At 40.1% G+C, this 16,672-nt stretch overlaps 1 protein-coding gene across 3 annotated transcripts in view; it reads right to left on the bottom strand.

Moving 5' to 3' along the window:
* PTDSS1 (phosphatidylserine synthase 1) overlaps positions 1–16,592 on the bottom strand; it is a 28,365-nt gene extending 11,773 nt beyond the window's left edge. For 2 of the 3 annotated variants that reach the window (XM_018078234.1, XM_018078225.1), the window contains exons 1-6: positions 12,899–12,969; positions 11,153–11,244; positions 9,587–9,631; positions 7,281–7,405; positions 4,112–4,270; positions 1,087–1,238 (exon numbers count right to left, since the gene is read on the bottom strand). In XM_018078234.1, coding sequence (XP_017933723.1) covers positions 1,087–1,238; positions 4,112–4,270; positions 7,281–7,405; positions 9,587–9,631; positions 11,153–11,244; positions 12,899–12,954 — 629 coding nt within the window. In that variant the 5' untranslated portion in view covers positions 12,955–12,969. Of the gene's footprint in view, positions 1–1,086; positions 1,239–4,111; positions 4,271–7,280; positions 7,406–9,586; positions 9,632–11,152; positions 11,245–12,898; positions 12,970–16,395 lie in introns of those variants that run through there. The other variant, XM_018078241.3, reaches the window with a different exon arrangement.
* Positions 16,593–16,672: the final 80 nt, after the last annotated feature.

The following is a 16,672-nucleotide window of genomic DNA, read 5'->3' on the forward strand; positions in this document are numbered from 1 at the left end:
AATGAAAAAAAGAGAAAAATAAATTAAAAGGGCCCAAGCAAAAGCTTCTAATTTTATGCAGCACTTTCATATTAAAGATCAAAAAATCTACCCATGCATTTAAAAGAATGTGAGGAAAAATCATTCCACAAAGACAGTGAAGACTAGTTGTGCCATAGATATTCTGTTGTCTAAACTTTCAGTGAACTCTAAAAACAGAAGGATCATCGACTCTATTGGAAATGAAGGAAAACTGAATTGAGGCTAAAGGCTGGATGGTGCTTAGAACAATTAACAAATTTGTGAGCAAGAAAAGAAATCGGTACAGAAATTCACATGGCGTACAAATTTGGAAGTCAAGATTTGAGCTCGTTTTCCATCTCTCGAGGCAATTCATTGTACTCAACCTGTTTCATCTACACCATTGCTAATGTGCAGATAACCATGCTTGCTACCAACTGGCTGGGAAGAAGGCTGGAGAGATGTTAAAAACTATGGAAGAAACCATGTGGACAGCTAGGAACTGACACTTACTAGGTCACAATCTGCTGCCCTTTTACACAACAAATACCTCTTTATTTTGCAATTACTCCATTTATTTCAGAGGGTCAGCAATGGGGTAAGGCAATTCACAGAATAGGTGCAATCAGTCTGATGCCTCTTCTACAATTACAACTAGTGCTGACAGATTGCCACACTAATGCATTCTCAAGCTGAGCCCAAATCTAGTTTAAAAAATGTATAATGAGAAAACAAGTACAATTTGTTTTGCTCCCTGCCTTCCTCAAAGTACAAAATTAACTGAAAACACAAATAGCTTTACTACATTATATTTTCCATTGGCATCAATGCTTGTAAGTTAGGACTGCAAAGGAAAATTATATATACAGTCATATTTACAAATATATGCTGTACAGTAGCATTATGATGAGATTGATATTTAACATTTAAAATAAAATTACAGCCTTGTTAGCACAGGCAGATTGCGTGCTATTTCTATACTACATGTATTTTACTTAAGCAAAGAAGGTGGTCTATTTCCCAAGGACACAAATTTAACATTATAACATCGAACATAATGTTTATCAAGCTTTAATTTAGACCTACTTGAAGCTTGCCCAGTGATAGGTCCTCATCTCCAAGAAACGACAAACTACCATGCCCAACCAGATGCCACCCCCGTTACAAAGCAGGATGTCCAAAATGACTTGATCCCACCAGCATTCAGCAAAATTAGGCAGAAGGTGCATGAAGAAGAGCTACAGAATACAGCAAAGAGATTCTGGGTGAGGAACAGCACAGAATTCATATAAATTCACTTTTTAAGTACACATTCAAAAATCAGCTTTTCAGTACACAGAATACTTCAATGACATAAGCCACAACCACTGAAATCTGACAGACATCTTTTCTTTAACTTCAGAAGGCCTTGGACAGAACCACACAAGACATCAGAGGTTTCCTTCTCATGGTTTCCTGTTGGGGCTATGCTGTATATAAGGAGATCATGCAGCTCTTGGCCTCTCAAAGGTGATACACAGAACCTTCATAGAAATGCATGAAACAAGCAGAACTACTGCATTTCTTGGAGGAAATAAGGTGGTTTGTGCTTTAAAAGTAAGTTGAAAAGAATCTTTGTTTTACTTTTGCTAAATAGTTTCAAGAAGTATGTTTTCTAAACCAGCAACAGCGGTAAGTGGAATGGATGCACTTGTAACAATAGTCAGTACTTAAGCATGGTGGTGTTCAGGACTAAATACTTGTTCTTTTTCAAAACCCTATCTTTCATTTATTATTTTCATCTAAATTTAGTGACTCTAAAAGATAAGGAGTTCACCAACATTTCAGACTCTACAAGCTTTGCTGCTAGACTTGATCCAGATTGTGTCAAGAATTTAAGAGGACATTCCACTCTCCCTTCCTGCTTGGTCTCTGCTAAGCACTATAACAATGAAGGCACTTTTATGATGAAGATACTGGAAAACAGGCCAGAAAAAAACATTATTAGATTGAAGAGCTGACACCACCTGGATATATCAAAACATATCCCATGCCTTCAAGATTTCCTCTGCAAAGTGTGCAAATCATTTACCTCTGAAGCAATCTATTCCTTTCAGAATACTCAAGTGAAAATCACTATGAGGCATTAGTAAGGCAATTAAATGTACTTAGAGATACATTTGGTGACTTTACATTACTGCTGGAGTGAGGGGAACAACTGGCCAGAGTTAAAATAAGATATAAATATAATTTACCAAGAGCTAGAAATGGATTCAGTGGCTTTCCTTTAAGAGAAAATAATTGTACACTCTATTTTATGAAAAAAAATTGCTGCAACCCAAAAAACAGATTAGAAAATTTTAGCTATAGACTGGAAATCAAGACAGCCATGTGTTAAGCAGTCTCTTTGGAACACTCAAGGAGATACTTACAAAACACACAGCAAATTAAAGTATATTCTTACCTTCACAGAAACAGTACAACTTTTGTCAGTCAGTGCACACAGACTCTTTCCGTGGAAGATTACTGATATGATTTTATAATAAAGTATCTTTTACTAACAGATGTATAAATAAAATATTGAAAAAGTCAGATGCGGGAAAAGGAACAAGAAGAATGTTTTCTGTATAGAGCAAGAACGAATACTGATCCATTTATAGCACATTACAGTGACTATTATTGGCAATGACAGTTCCTTAGAAAACTCTTGCAAAAGCATATCAAAATCACTTGTTTTACCTTGACAAGGCTATATGAATTTCAACCTGTAAAAAAGAAAACCTGAATTTCTCTTCAGGACCCAACCAATATAATGTTGTTCATTTCCCACTGAAGTTTCCCTTTCATGTTTTTAACTAATTTAACCTAAAAGGGACAATAGGCTACAAATCTCAGTCTACGATGACCCAACCAAAGACACCAGAAATTAGAGAATGTAAGGCAGCAAAGCCCAGAGCACGGGTGTTAGCCAGATCACCTCTAAGGTGCTAGCTGCTTTCTCAGAATGAGAGACCAAGGTCTGCCTGCATCCCAACTTTAATCCTACAGTATGGAGCATGAGCCAAGTTTCCCATTTCAGAATGGGGAGTCAGCTGTAACCCATAAATGCTAATAGGAGATGCACAGCTAAATCCCTACGTAATTGCCCTGACAACTTCTGTAGGTTTCAAATTACTCTCCTGAATTGTCTAATTCATCAAAAATCCATTTAAGCGGTGATAATATATCCATATGTTGAACCTTATCCAACACATTGTCTGTTCCAATAATCTGCCTTTCAACAAGGGGAAGACACTCCACGTGGTGTCAAATTGAAGATGATGGTTGTGTGATGATCAAATGCACAATAACAGTACAAGTGAAAGAAATCCAAATACATTCTTTTCCAGAGCGAAAATATGAATATAATAACTAGAAAAATTATTTTTTTGCAGATGGGTACTTGTGAAATCCCAATCTTAAGTGATTTCAAAATAACTTAGAAAATGGCATACCCTTCAATGCCACAGAACAAAAATATGTTTTGAAGAGGAACTCATGGCACCAGTATTTTGAAACCCAGAAGTTTAATTTTATACAAATAAATCCTTATCTATGTTTCTGAATTATAAAAGCTTTGTCAGATGAGGCAAGCATTCTCAAGAGGGCAAGCTTTACAGAAAACTGATTTTACAGACTAAATTCAAGTGTTAATCCCCAATTGCATTTCACTTGTACATTATGCATGACTATACACAATGTGTAATCCCGTTGTATGTGGAGTAAGGGGATCATGACAGTAGACCATAGATATTGCAAGGTGAAAAAGGAGAACAGTTGCTCTGAATCAGGAAATATCTGAAGTAGCAAAAGTAGCATGATCTCCCTAACAGCAGGAAAATAAATTATGAATGGCACCAACAAGCTGGCCTAGATCTCCCTCCCATTCAAGCAATAATAAGCCACTTACCTAAAACCCAGCTTGCTGTTGTCTACTAATTCAATTGCATCAATTACTCAGCACCTGGTTTATAAGGCTTAAAATGTAAATCTATGCTGAGGACTAGAGAGTCATCCTTCTAGTAACATCCACACTTCCCACAAGAACACATCTCATACATTTGCTTACAATTAAGATACAAGGGTGGCCTACCTCAGTGAGCTCCCAGGTGATGCTGATAGTCCAGCAGAGCCCATAGCTGCGGATCAGCAAAGCCTTCATAGCCCAGCCCCAGAAATGTCCAAAAGCAAATATATCAAAGTGGCTAAGGATTCTTTCCCAGGTGATAACATGACAGTTCACTGCATACTCCTGTTATGAAAAAAAAAACCAACAAAAAACCCAAACCCAACAAAAATACTCAATCAACAGACAACTTCAGAAAAACTAGAATGAAGAAACATCTTTCTATTTAGTGCAACAAGTCTGAAATTATAAGGGTATTAAAATAAGCATTATTTGTTTTCTTGTCCTTCTACACTCTGCCAGAAAACTTCCAGTATTAAGACTCAGTACCATCATAGTACAGCTCTAATTTAAAGGGAGATACAATAGATCCTGGTGCCTGAAGAAGCATATATTTCTTATGTGATAGAGAAACAGCAAGAACAGTAAAATCAATAACAATAAAACCAGCAACAACAAAACAATAAAACCCTTCTTTGGAGTCTTGATTTGAAATAACTCTCTTTCCCCATTTTGATGCTGCTTGGTATTGAGATGTGGCTCATCAGTGGCTAATCCTCACCAGTTTGTGATGTAATATTACTTGTATCAGTGTTTACTTGAGTATCTTTTGTGTATTATTTTCCTCATGAAAGCAATTTTCCAGAACCCATTCATATTGAGGAAGTTCAGTCGCAGGCCTGAATTGAAAAAATTTAAAAAAAAAATCAAAGGGAGCTTGCAACTGTGTTGTCACAGATGAGTGACAGATTCCTTAAGAATATTAATTAATATTCTAGTCTCCAATAACAAAGGAAATGGGTTCTCTCAACACGTTGTACAGCAAGCGCAAGAAAACACTGCCCAACAAGAAATAAAATCTGTGTGCCATCAGGAGACTGCAGCTGTGGCATTCTGTTGTGTCACTGGGCATAAACTAACTATTCGTAACAGGAAACACACATTTAAAAACCCCTGGTCTCCAATCCTGCTAAAATATAGATTGCCACCTGCAGGTGACAACACGGCACCACTCAACACCGTTAAACCAAGAATTCTCTTTCAGGCCAGAACTATTGCTAATCCCACACAAACGAATCCTGATCAAGCTAAAACGGAGATGTAGAGAAAGATTTGAATCCAGGCGACCACAAAGAGAAGAATGCACACTGTTACACAAATCCTTCTATCAGCAGGCAGTTAAATCTCACTATAAAACCCTTAATGCTGGTGCTCCCTGAAATGAAAGCACAGTATTGCTTCTTGTGCATGCCTATGCTGCTGGTCCTTCAGAGAAAGGTGCACCACCTGTTCTAAGGATGGCAATCCTGCAGCTTTAGTGCATGTACCCAAAAGAACTGAAATGGGCTCATTTGCCAGCAGGAGAAACCTGGAGGGCACCACAGAAGGTGCAGGTTCCTAGCTACACCATGATATCTATGATGAGTGAGTACAATGAGGTTACTCCAAAAGTAAGTTTTTTTCCAAGGCTTTTGCTTTTTTGCTTTTATTTGTACTGGGGCTTTTTTCCTCTCTATCTCATCTTTTTGGCTGCAGCTCTGCCAGCCACACAGCAAAATGTGTTGAACTTTCTTGTATACCAAAGTAATTTTGCCGGTTCTGTGCAAGCAACCAAGCTGCAACCTTCATTATAGTTGCACTTTAATTTGCTCCAACTTTAAGTGACAATATCAGGATTGCAAAGTAGCACAGAGTAAGTTTCTGCTGATTGCTACAGTTGGGGAATCTGCTGTACTGTGGTTCTGTGCCAGTAGTAATACTAGTCCTCCCGTGACTTGAATCTATTTCTAACTTAAATGACAGGAGAGCCAGGTGAACCTGACTTACCAACAGACTCCTCGTCTCAGCTCCATCTTGTTGCTCAGCAACATCACTAACACCCATGCTCAGGCTCCATTTAGCCATGTGTCCTCCCACCACCCTAGGAGCAAGCTGCCCATGTCATCACCACAGGTCTCCTGCAGAACCGAAAGTCACGGCCCTACTTCACGTGCTGGAGTTGCACAATCTGGTACTGCTGATCGGCAATGCCTGAAGCATCCCGTTTTCCAGGTAAGGAGCCTGCCTATCACTATCAATTCATTAACGTAAGCTTACTGCATTGTAAATATTTCCACTCCTGATTATGTGTTACAGTTTGCAGCCACTGCTGATGAGGTGCTGTGCAGCGGTCGGCACATGCAGTAAATTGCTCTGTGCGAAAGACAACCAGAGTATTTCCTTACTCACGAGGCATGAGACTATAAGACTATACAAGAGGTGATCATGGTGGCCAGATGCACAAACCCAAGGGCAAGGGAGCATGCTGGTCAGGTGGCGAGCAGTAATTTGATGGAATAGTGAAGAAGGCAAGAGTGGCAACTCTTGCCTCCCCATGCAGTAACCCTCTTCTTCTTGGTGCCCAACTGCTCACACTGTCTTCCGCCTGCCTCCCAACGTAACTCACATACTTCTCCCAGGCCTCCTTTTACAATCTCAGCTCCCTGTGCTAGTGTCCCCACCCGAGGGGGAATGTTCTCTGTAAGGAAAACTTTTCGCAAGCTGCTCAACAGGCAGAAGAACAAGCCTGGCTTTCCATGTCACTCCATACTAAGGTCTATGGGAGTAATTTCCCAATGGTAACAGCATCAGTGCTCAGCTGAGTGACTGGAAGGCAGCAGAATCCTGCAGTTGTTGTACCTGCATTTCCACATACTCTGTAGTGTGCCAGTCACGTACTAATCTCAGAGCAACAAGGCAATACCCAAGTTCTCTGAGTGTAGCATTGCAGCAGCAATGGTCTGGGACACACACACCATGGAGGCTTCATTTAGGTACAACCTTGCTAAGTCTGTTTTCAGTATCCAGGCTCATATCTATTACTTAAAGGAATCCAAAGTCACCTCACTGTAAACACATATCCCATTTCAAATTGCACACTCATCTGAACAGCTGCATTAGAAAACAAAAGTTTTTTTTCACATCAGTTAATTTCAATGTAAATAAACAGTAGGTGACACAAAGGGCTCGTTGACTCTGTCAAGTATAGGCACAAACTTGCATTGCTGATGCCAGCAAATTCAAATTTATCCCTTTCCACTCAGGTAAAATATGCCTGAAGTAGCCAAAATGTACAATAAGTGCCATGGATACATACCATAATATCTGCTTCCCTTGTGGCATATCGAAGATTAGGATCCAGCCAGTACATCACTGCTTTTACCTGCTCAAAGTTAAGGAAGAGCACGAACACCAGGAACAGAAAATAGAGCACACTGAGACCTGCAAAAAGACTCAGCTTTAAAATCATGTTCACTCACAAACCTCCTTGGAACATAGAGAGTCCAAAAAGCTGCTTTCAAACTTGCTCTACATGTGCCCAGTTTGCACAGATGAGTTTCTATAAAGCAGCTACATGCAAAAAAGCTGAAGAGACAAGTCAGATCTCTGAGCACTCAGCCCTTCATATCACCTCCTGGGAGAAGTGATACAATATATGCTCCACTGCATGAACCTAATCAAAACAAAATCAGGCTAATCAGTTTAGAAACGTAGTACAAGTCTGTAATCAGGAAGCTCTTTAGTAAGAGATACATTAGGATCCACGATTGGATTAGCTCTGCCTCTTTGCTTTAAGTATTCTTGGTCTCAACTAATGCATGTCTAATGCCTATATGCAGATTTCAACACAAAGATCAATTTAATCATGCCATCTGGCAATTCTGAGCTGTGCTGGCAATAAAAAGTAATTATAAATATAAACTAATGCATGTTTGAGTTACTTTTGTGAGCTCAAAAATTCACTGCTTGAAGCTTTTAAAGATAAATATGATTATTTATTTTCTCACCATTATAAATTATTAAACACTTGCATTTGGGAGTACCAGTTCTCTCCTCCCAAAGCCTGAATATGGATTTTTTTTTTTTTAAAGAAAAACTTGTTACAAGTTGAGTCCTGGTTACAGACCCGTGGGTAGATGAAGCTGTTGTTGGGAGCATATCTTTACAATATTCACAGGTTCACCAATATCCAAGAGCACATTTGGAAGAGGCATATAAACACTATTTCCACAGTCTCGAACTTACTCGTATCCTGCAGCTTTGTCATGAAAGGCAGAAAGATTAATGCAAATAAACTTAGTATCTGCCATCCAAAATAAACCACAGCAATTCTAAAATGGTACTTTAAACTATAACCAGAACTCATGTGTTAATAATCCCCACTTTATGCTAGAAAGCAACTTTTGTTCAAGTACTCACAAACAGTCCTCTGCAGTCCCTCCTAAAAATACATCAGATAAACAAGTGTCACACTGCTGCAAGAAGCACAGCCTACAGGTGAGGGTGCATCTCGAAATGTGGAGGACACGCTATTCCTTCCTTTTACCTACTGAACAGGTCTGAGAACTGAAGCATGGCTAAATGAACCATGCCAGAAGAAGCAGAATTGAACACGGAAAATGTTGCTCTTGGTTTTGTGTGCAGCCTTTTTCCAAAAGTACAAGGGCTCAAGCTCTGACAGCATCAACATTGAGAATGACCTTTTACTTTACATTTGCTGAAACCACAAATGAGCAGTAGGACCTGAGTTTCCCAAACTTCCAAGAAGCAGGATTCTTTAACGAGTACTGTCTAGTCAGCAATACCCTCTCAATGTCAACAGATGAGTAATCATCTACTTTGAGAGGCTACTTATTTTTAGCTATATAAGGAGAGAGAAACATTCAGTATCCTTAAAAATAAACAGATCAGCTTTTAAATCAGATGTGCCTAATTCTCTGCAAATATGCAGTCTAGGATATGCTCTGTGAACCATGAATTATTTAAAAATGAAACTCCTTACAGTTTTGCTGTGTAATTCAGGTATTTAAGGAGCAGGATTTCACTTTGTTAGTTCTGTAGTTAATAGAACTATCTTCCAAACTACGAACGCGACTGATATTTACAGGTACTTTTAATGAAATTATAAGTTAAGAATATGAATATATATGTTACAAATATTAATAAAGGTATGTTAAGCTATACAATGACACGATTTAATAAGCATATAAAGTAAGAGCATATTTTGCCAATAATGAAAAGCAGCACCCTACTCGACTGGATTTAGAAGTCAGATAGTATATGCAGTAGCTATAAAAATGCCAAACCTTTCTGGGGTTGGAAGAGATGGCAGTAGAAAAGGTGGGGGGGAAGGAGATTAGGAAGCACAAACACAACAGGATTAAAACAGTATCAGAATGAATAATCTCTTTTTGATGATTCAGTTTACACCATCCTGACACGCAGTAACTACAATGACATTCCCAAACACAACTATGAATAGATTTTAAGGAACTGCTCAGATGCAGGAGAACCTTCATAGAGGCTTGATGCACAATTATGTTTCATGATAATTCCATTTTATCAGAAAATGGCAGATCCTGCAGAAGCAGTGAAAAAGTCAAAAACATATCTTAAACTTACCAAAAACCATCCTCCATATTGCAGGATGAGGACGTGTAAAGGGTCCTGTGGACAGTAAAACCAAAAGCTTATTAGAAGCCAGTCAGTAAGAAACACAAAATTTATTTTTTAGTATATCTCATCTGAGGATTTGGTATGAGCACAGATCAGTTTTCCATCAAACTATGAAATACACCTGAAAGTTGGGGCAGCTATGTTAAAAAAAAAAGTAATAGCAGATTTTGGAGTGCAAAAAGGAGACTGCCAATTAGTAGCATGTAGACAAAATTTTCCACTATTTTTATGGAGTTGTTTTCAAAACAGTAGAATGTTGTTTGTTCAGCAGACACCACATCTCAAGTGTCACCTGGGGATCTCCTGACCTGGTTTCTAGACTACAGGTCACACATAACTTGCTCCCAATTAAGTAAAAAAATACCAATTTCTGTGTGTTACCAAAGATACATGGTGCGGAGCCTTCAGACCAACATGAAATGTTACCAAAGAGGCCTCCTGAAGCTTCCAAACTGAGTATCATAGATATCTGACAATAAGTAAAATACCTGTGCTCCTTACCAGTGTCCATATTCTTTACTTTAGAGCCAGTGATCAAACTGATTTATTAGATTAAAAACCTCTCAGTTAATAGGAAGAGCAGAGAAGGTAAGTCTGATGAAACTGGAAAAACTCTAAATACGAAATGTACATTTAGGTAGTAAGAAGTGGCTGAAAAATATTTTCAGCACACACTGAGGACTGCTTACCACTGTATGCACAAAGTTCATTTTTCCCTGGCATTCAGTTTTTCAGAGAATACTTAGTGAAAAGTGTGGATTAAGGATTTTTAACATATGGAAAAAACACAGCCACCTCTGAAGTACAAAGCTGCCCTGACCACAATTGGTTTCTTCCTGAACGCTGCCAATCGTGAGATAGTTTAGACTTGACACAAGAATTATGATTCTGCTGACAGCAATAATGAAAAATAATAATTAAAAAAACCAAAACCAAAACCATGCAAACCAGGTAGAAGCATTTCTTCCACAGAATTGACACACAAACTTGTTTACCTTTTTGCACTTTCTGCTCCTCACACAACTACCAAAACTTTTGTCCAACTTAACCTTCTACTGAGCAACTGTGGGTTTGCATTTTAATATGACTTAGACCATTTCTTTCACTGCCTTCTGGTAAGGTGCTGTATGTAAGGTGTTGTCTCAGAATTTTCAGAATGACACTTCTGTTAAAACACACTGAGGCAGAGTCCTTTTAGACATTATTTAAGGGTCTGTTAGCATCATTACTTAGCAATCTGAGCTGCAACTGCACATCTGCAAATAGGACACCAGTTCTGAGAACCTGACTTCCCTGTTAAACACAGGCAAGCTATAAATAACACATTTTACTGTTATCTCTGCTCAGTATGACTGCAAAACATTTTTAGACTTAACATAAAGGAATTCAAAAGAGTAAAGAAAAAGTACACTGAAAATTGGTATTTAAATAAAAATCAAAAATACAGTGGCAATAAAGAGAAATTCACATGTAAAAAAAAAGTGAAGTACAAACTGTGTAAACCTTACTCACCATTAGGAAAAGCTAGAACACTGATGATTAGAAAGAAGAAAATCACAGAGAGGATACCCCTCCAAATATTATCCTCTGGTACAGAATCATCCCTAAAGAGACAGACAACAGTGGTCAAGTACATTATGAGGATGAAGCCAGAAGGCTCTGAAGATATATTATTCAAATAAAGACTACATGGAAATTAAATATAAAAAATATGCATGCTGATTATATAACAGTTAAGATCGTAACTCCACTGAATGATTTTCACACTACACTTCTGGGTGTTCCTTTCTTACAAGAGAGTTAAATATTTAATCAACACATGCAAGCCATAAGCATTGTTAGAAGTTTATGTAGAAGCAATGACTAAATTTAACATAAGGTGAGAAAATCTTTCTGCTTTAATGTTCACAGAAACATCATCAAAAGTACTTTTACACAGCAAACAGACCTAAACTAAAATCTCTGGAAGCCTGGATGCAATTCCTAGGTTTCTCTCTGCTGTTTTGGTGGTACTCGCAATTCATTTCCCTTTGCTATTCCCAATGCCAAATGCTTGAGGTGAGTGCAGAGAGGGCAAAAATAATTACTATAATCAGCCTTTGGAAATAATGAATATACAGCTTAGAATCTGTAACAGAGACATAGCAGAACTTAATAGAGCCAAGGAAAAATATTAATTTGCTTCCAGATCTGTTAAGCCAAAGCTCTGAACAAAATAGCTGGTATTATCTCTGCTACTGTCATATTACGGCCAGAGGATAAACTTAAGAATTCAGTTTGGAATGCCAAGGCAAACTTGACTAAGCTCTTCTTTTTTAGGCAGGTAGAATATGGTATATAGCAGCAAGATTAACCCTCACCCAAGTCTTCTAACCAGCAGAAAGCTTCTGGGATACTTCAGTAATACAAATAGAAACAAACTTCAGACTATCATAGTATGAACAACTACCATTTCATAATGTATCATCCAGTACAGCTGAAGTTAAAGTTTTACTATCTGGGTAATTTTCATGTATTTAGGATTCGTTTATCTATTTAACTATATTCCTTTACTTATTCCCAACATGCTAATAAAAAATTCCCAGCAAACTTCAGAGGGACAAAGCTCTTCCTGGCAGATTATCTGTAAAATTTCTGGATGGTTCAGTAAAGAACCCATGACAGCATAAATGCTCTCCACATTAGATATTTGCTGTGGTAGAAAATATTTCTCACTTAGCCAAATTATTTCTCTTTTGTTCAAAACTGAACCTTAAGAGCTCCAGAGCAGGCTTTCATCACTGTGAGGCATTTAAGCACTGTGTCAGGCAGGTAAAATACATTAAACATGAATGGTTTCTCTGCAGGCCTTTGGGACTCCCCACAGCATTTTTTTTTTTAAATCAGCTGAGTCCAGATTTACCAGTCATTTTCGAGCAGCCATGCTGCATAGGATGACACTTTACACCAGCTATAAACCCCAGGTTCCAGAACTTAACTGTGGCTCCCCTGGCAATCCCAAGAGCCTCATGCCATCCACTGCACTTCCTAGCCAGCGCCTCAGGCTCTGATGGCTCAGACAGCAAAACCATACTCCTCTTTTAACACAGGCAAATAACACACACAAATGTGCTGTCATGGCTGCCACCAAGAGGATGAATATTTATTTTTTAAGAGAGAACAAATAATGAGAGTCACATAACATCAATTCATCATGGCCAAGAAAGAAGTGGCACTGTGATCGCATCACTTAACTGTTGCACAACTGAGATGACTCACCTTTGCGTATCAGGATTCTGAGTACTACTCAGCTTCAGGAAAGCTGTCCAAGTCATATTGGCACTACCCCCAAAATCAGCAAAGATGTTGTATGCAGTGTTAAACTGTGTTTCATTCCAAGTGGGTGGCAAAGGCATTTCATTTTGGCTTGCAGATACATTTCAAAAGGGACAGACATCCAATCTCCTTGCCAGAAGCAGGTAAGAACAGGTGAGAGCAAGAAACTCACTGCTGTGCACTAGTTAGTATAGTGTTTGCCTGAAAAAACTATTTTGAGGAATGCCAAAAGGAAAGACACAATTACGACGAGCTGCAATCGGGAAAATGTGCTAAATCATCTCCTCATTTAGCCCCATAAATGTTGGAGCTGATTTTGAAATATAAGCATTCATGCAGTAAAAACAAGGTTTCTAATGCTTGTGTGGGAGGACAGATGAGAATTCTCTCAATTTTAACCCACTTTACCATGGCATATTTCAATTCTGTGACTTTTTAGGGAAGAAGTAATAAAAAATAAAGCACATAATCTCTCTCTCCTGCTCTTCTTGAGAGCACTACATTACACTTGCACATTACAAAAACGTCAACTAATAAGTTATTACATCATAAAGAAAAAGAAAAAAAAAAGGATATTCAACTGAGTTAAAAACAGCTAGGACACTAAATTTGGAATGGGGGCGGAGGTGGGGGAGAAATCTTCCATAAACTCAAGCAAATCTAAATGTACAATAATCCAGTTTAATCAATTCCATTAAATAAGGTACATGAAAGACAACAGCCCTACATCCTCATAGGTCTTACTCCTGCTTCCACAAACCCTTGAAACTTCATGGGAGCAGCTACTAATCTGTCACCTTTCTCAGTCCTATTGTTGTATCCCACAAAATATCCCCTCCAGCACTCACCTGCCCTCCTGCTGGTTGCCTCTGGGCTCAGAGAAGGCCACATCACTCTCTCTAGGGTAGAGGAGGACAGGGAAGGCTACAGCCACTCCATGCCTCTGCTCCAAGGTGCAGAGCAGAAGCAGGGGAGCCTGTGTCTGGCTCATTCAGCAGGAAATAACCAAGGCAGCTGCAGCCATTGTCAGAACCACTAGAAGGATGTGCTTTAAAGAACAGGACACCCTCTATTCCCCACTTTGTTCAAGTGAAATGAAACACACATTTCTTTTTCTAAATTATTATTATCATTATTGCTACCTGAAAATTATTGCTATCTGAAGTTCAGCTTCACCCTTATCTGTCACCTCAAAGATAGTATCAGCTGCTCTCAGTGATCCTAAGGGAAACTCCACATTATGGCTTAGTATATACAAGGGAAAAGCATTTTTCAAGTTTCTCTGGCACAAAAGAAGTACAGAAGTGACAAGAAAGACTTTAAGGGAAGCAAATTTCCTCTGATGAAGTTCCTGAAAAAAACAAATTTTACTTAACAACATCAGTATGAATTTATCATAGAAAATCCCCTGCTTAATAAATTGACCAGGAGAGCTACGGAACAACTGACAGCACAGGAGAAGCAAAGAATCAATCACTTGTGACACCTTAGTGGGAAGTCTACAGTGCCTTCCATTCAGGAGGTGGAAAAATGAGCACAGTCAGTGGAGACTCAAGGCAATAAGCTGATGGAAGTAGAACGACCAGACCTAGGAGCACACACTGTAGGCACGTAAGGCAATATCTCCCCTCCCCCTGTTTCTCAAAGACTGCATACAATTTGGGTACTGTCCCAAATAAGGCATGGAGGCAGCACTCTGATTTAGGAAACTTCTACAATAGTTGGAATCAGCAAAAGGGGGATAAGGGAGAAAACAAAATCTGAGTAGCTTCCACAACCTGAGAAGAGGAGAAACAGAGAAGACATAAAGAGAAATCAACTGGCATTTAAACACAGGAAGTGAGGCAGAGAGAAACAGAGGGAAGCAAATGAAACCGAAGAAGTTGGAGTTAGAAAGCTAACAAAACAAATGGAATGAAGAGCTAGCAGTACTCTTGAAAAAATGCTAGCAGTACTCTTGAAAAAATGCAACATCCCAGAAGCAAAGCAGTATTATTTGGGACTAGAAAACACCATAGTTCTGAAATCGCTCTTGGCTCGTCCTCTGCTTGAAAGAATTGGCAAAATTCCTTCCCCAAAGGTGAGCCATCAGTTCCATTAATCCTTCAGAATTATGTCTTGATGAGAATATCTTATTAACTCACAAGTTTGACCTAAATTGGCCCTTTGGAAGGAAAAGTGATCTGGGTGAGGGGAGACAGGACAAGAGGAGCACTTGTAGCAAGGTCTGTAATTAAACATGGTAGCAAAGCACAGAAACATGTCTCTGATTTAGAAGTTAAGAAGGGATCCAAGTAGAACAAGGAATGTGTTCAAAAATATCTTCCTTGGGGCTATGCATAAGATGAAACAAGAAAAGGCACTCCTCAGACCATTTGCAGTTACACTATTTTACATTTCCTTATGCTTCTGTCTCAGCTCAAGCCAGGCTTCGCCATTATTTCCACAGCTAATAAAAACTATACATTTGGATTCTTAGAATGAAATACAAGATTATACACTGAACTGTACATGAGGCCTAGGGATAAATCCTGATTTTCTTACACCTAGTGGTAAGTTTAAGCAACAAGGCCATTGAAATCCGCAATTGTGTGCACACAACGCCACGAAAGTTTAAATGAGCCCCAAACATGATGCACTACTCAGTCAAAACCTCCCAGGGATCACTGTTTCCCTACAGACTGCACAATTTACTCTAAAGGACGAATTCGCAATCCTCTTCACAACCCCATTCAGTAGGAGGCAATAACAAGTATGTACAACTTAGAAAAACATGCAAGATACTCATCAGACTGCTCTGCTATACCCTTTGCTTTCAAACAAGGCTCCTGAAAAAGACTGTGTCCATTCCTAGCAGTATTGCCATAAATGACTGCAGGGGCGATGCCCACAGAGCTCTCCCTGTAGTGTGCAAAGGATGTGGCTAATCCTATCGCTGCCAGGGTCTAAGCCGACCTGTGACTGGCCACAGACAGTGCTGTGTAGAAATGATGCTACACAACACTCCTGTCTACTGCACGCTTGTAGATCATCTGCTTGAGTGATGTCACTGCTGGGCCGCTTGATAGCCCAGTAAAAGCCATTTTTGGCAACTACTTGAAATGCATTTTAATAAAGACTTCAACAGAGAGCCTCGAAACTATCACCAAGTTCCCAGGAACTGCAGTGGGGAGGACAGCAGCTCTGGGAAGGAGGAGAGGATGCCCGCTCTCCAAACATGGGCCTCCCGCGCACGGGGCTCCGGACACCCGGCCCAGGACCGCCCGGCGGGAACGGCCCGGCTCTGGCCCTGCCGACAGCCCGGCCCCGGCAGGGACCGCGCTGCCCGTGCCCGCCCTGGGGCCGGGCACGGATCCCTGGACCCGGGAATTCCGCCTTCGCTGGGCGCCGTTCCGCCCGCACCGGGGGCGGGGAGGGGGATCGTCGTGGCGGCCGCGCACCTGGTGAAGGCGAAGGCCATGAGGCTGAGGGTGGTGAAGCTGAGGAGGGTGATGGTGTGCGGCCGGTAGAAGAACTCAAGCGTGATGTCCTCCACCTGCTGCTCGTTGATCATGCGGAAGTGCAGGCGGTAGTTCACGTCGTTCTTGCTCAGGGTCCGGCTCCCGCAGCCGACGCACAATCTCGGCCCCCTCTTCTCCCCTCGTCTCAGCGGCAAGCTGCGGTTCTCACCGGGGCGGGGCAGGGGCAGCGGCGGCGCGCCGCGACCGCTGCCCGACG

Source organism: Manacus vitellinus, unplaced genomic scaffold (assembly GCF_001715985.3).
Source record: "Manacus vitellinus isolate BGI_N305 unplaced genomic scaffold, ASM171598v3 scaffold_1_pilon, whole genome shotgun sequence".
Classification (NCBI taxonomy): domain Eukaryota; kingdom Metazoa; phylum Chordata; class Aves; order Passeriformes; family Pipridae; genus Manacus; species Manacus vitellinus.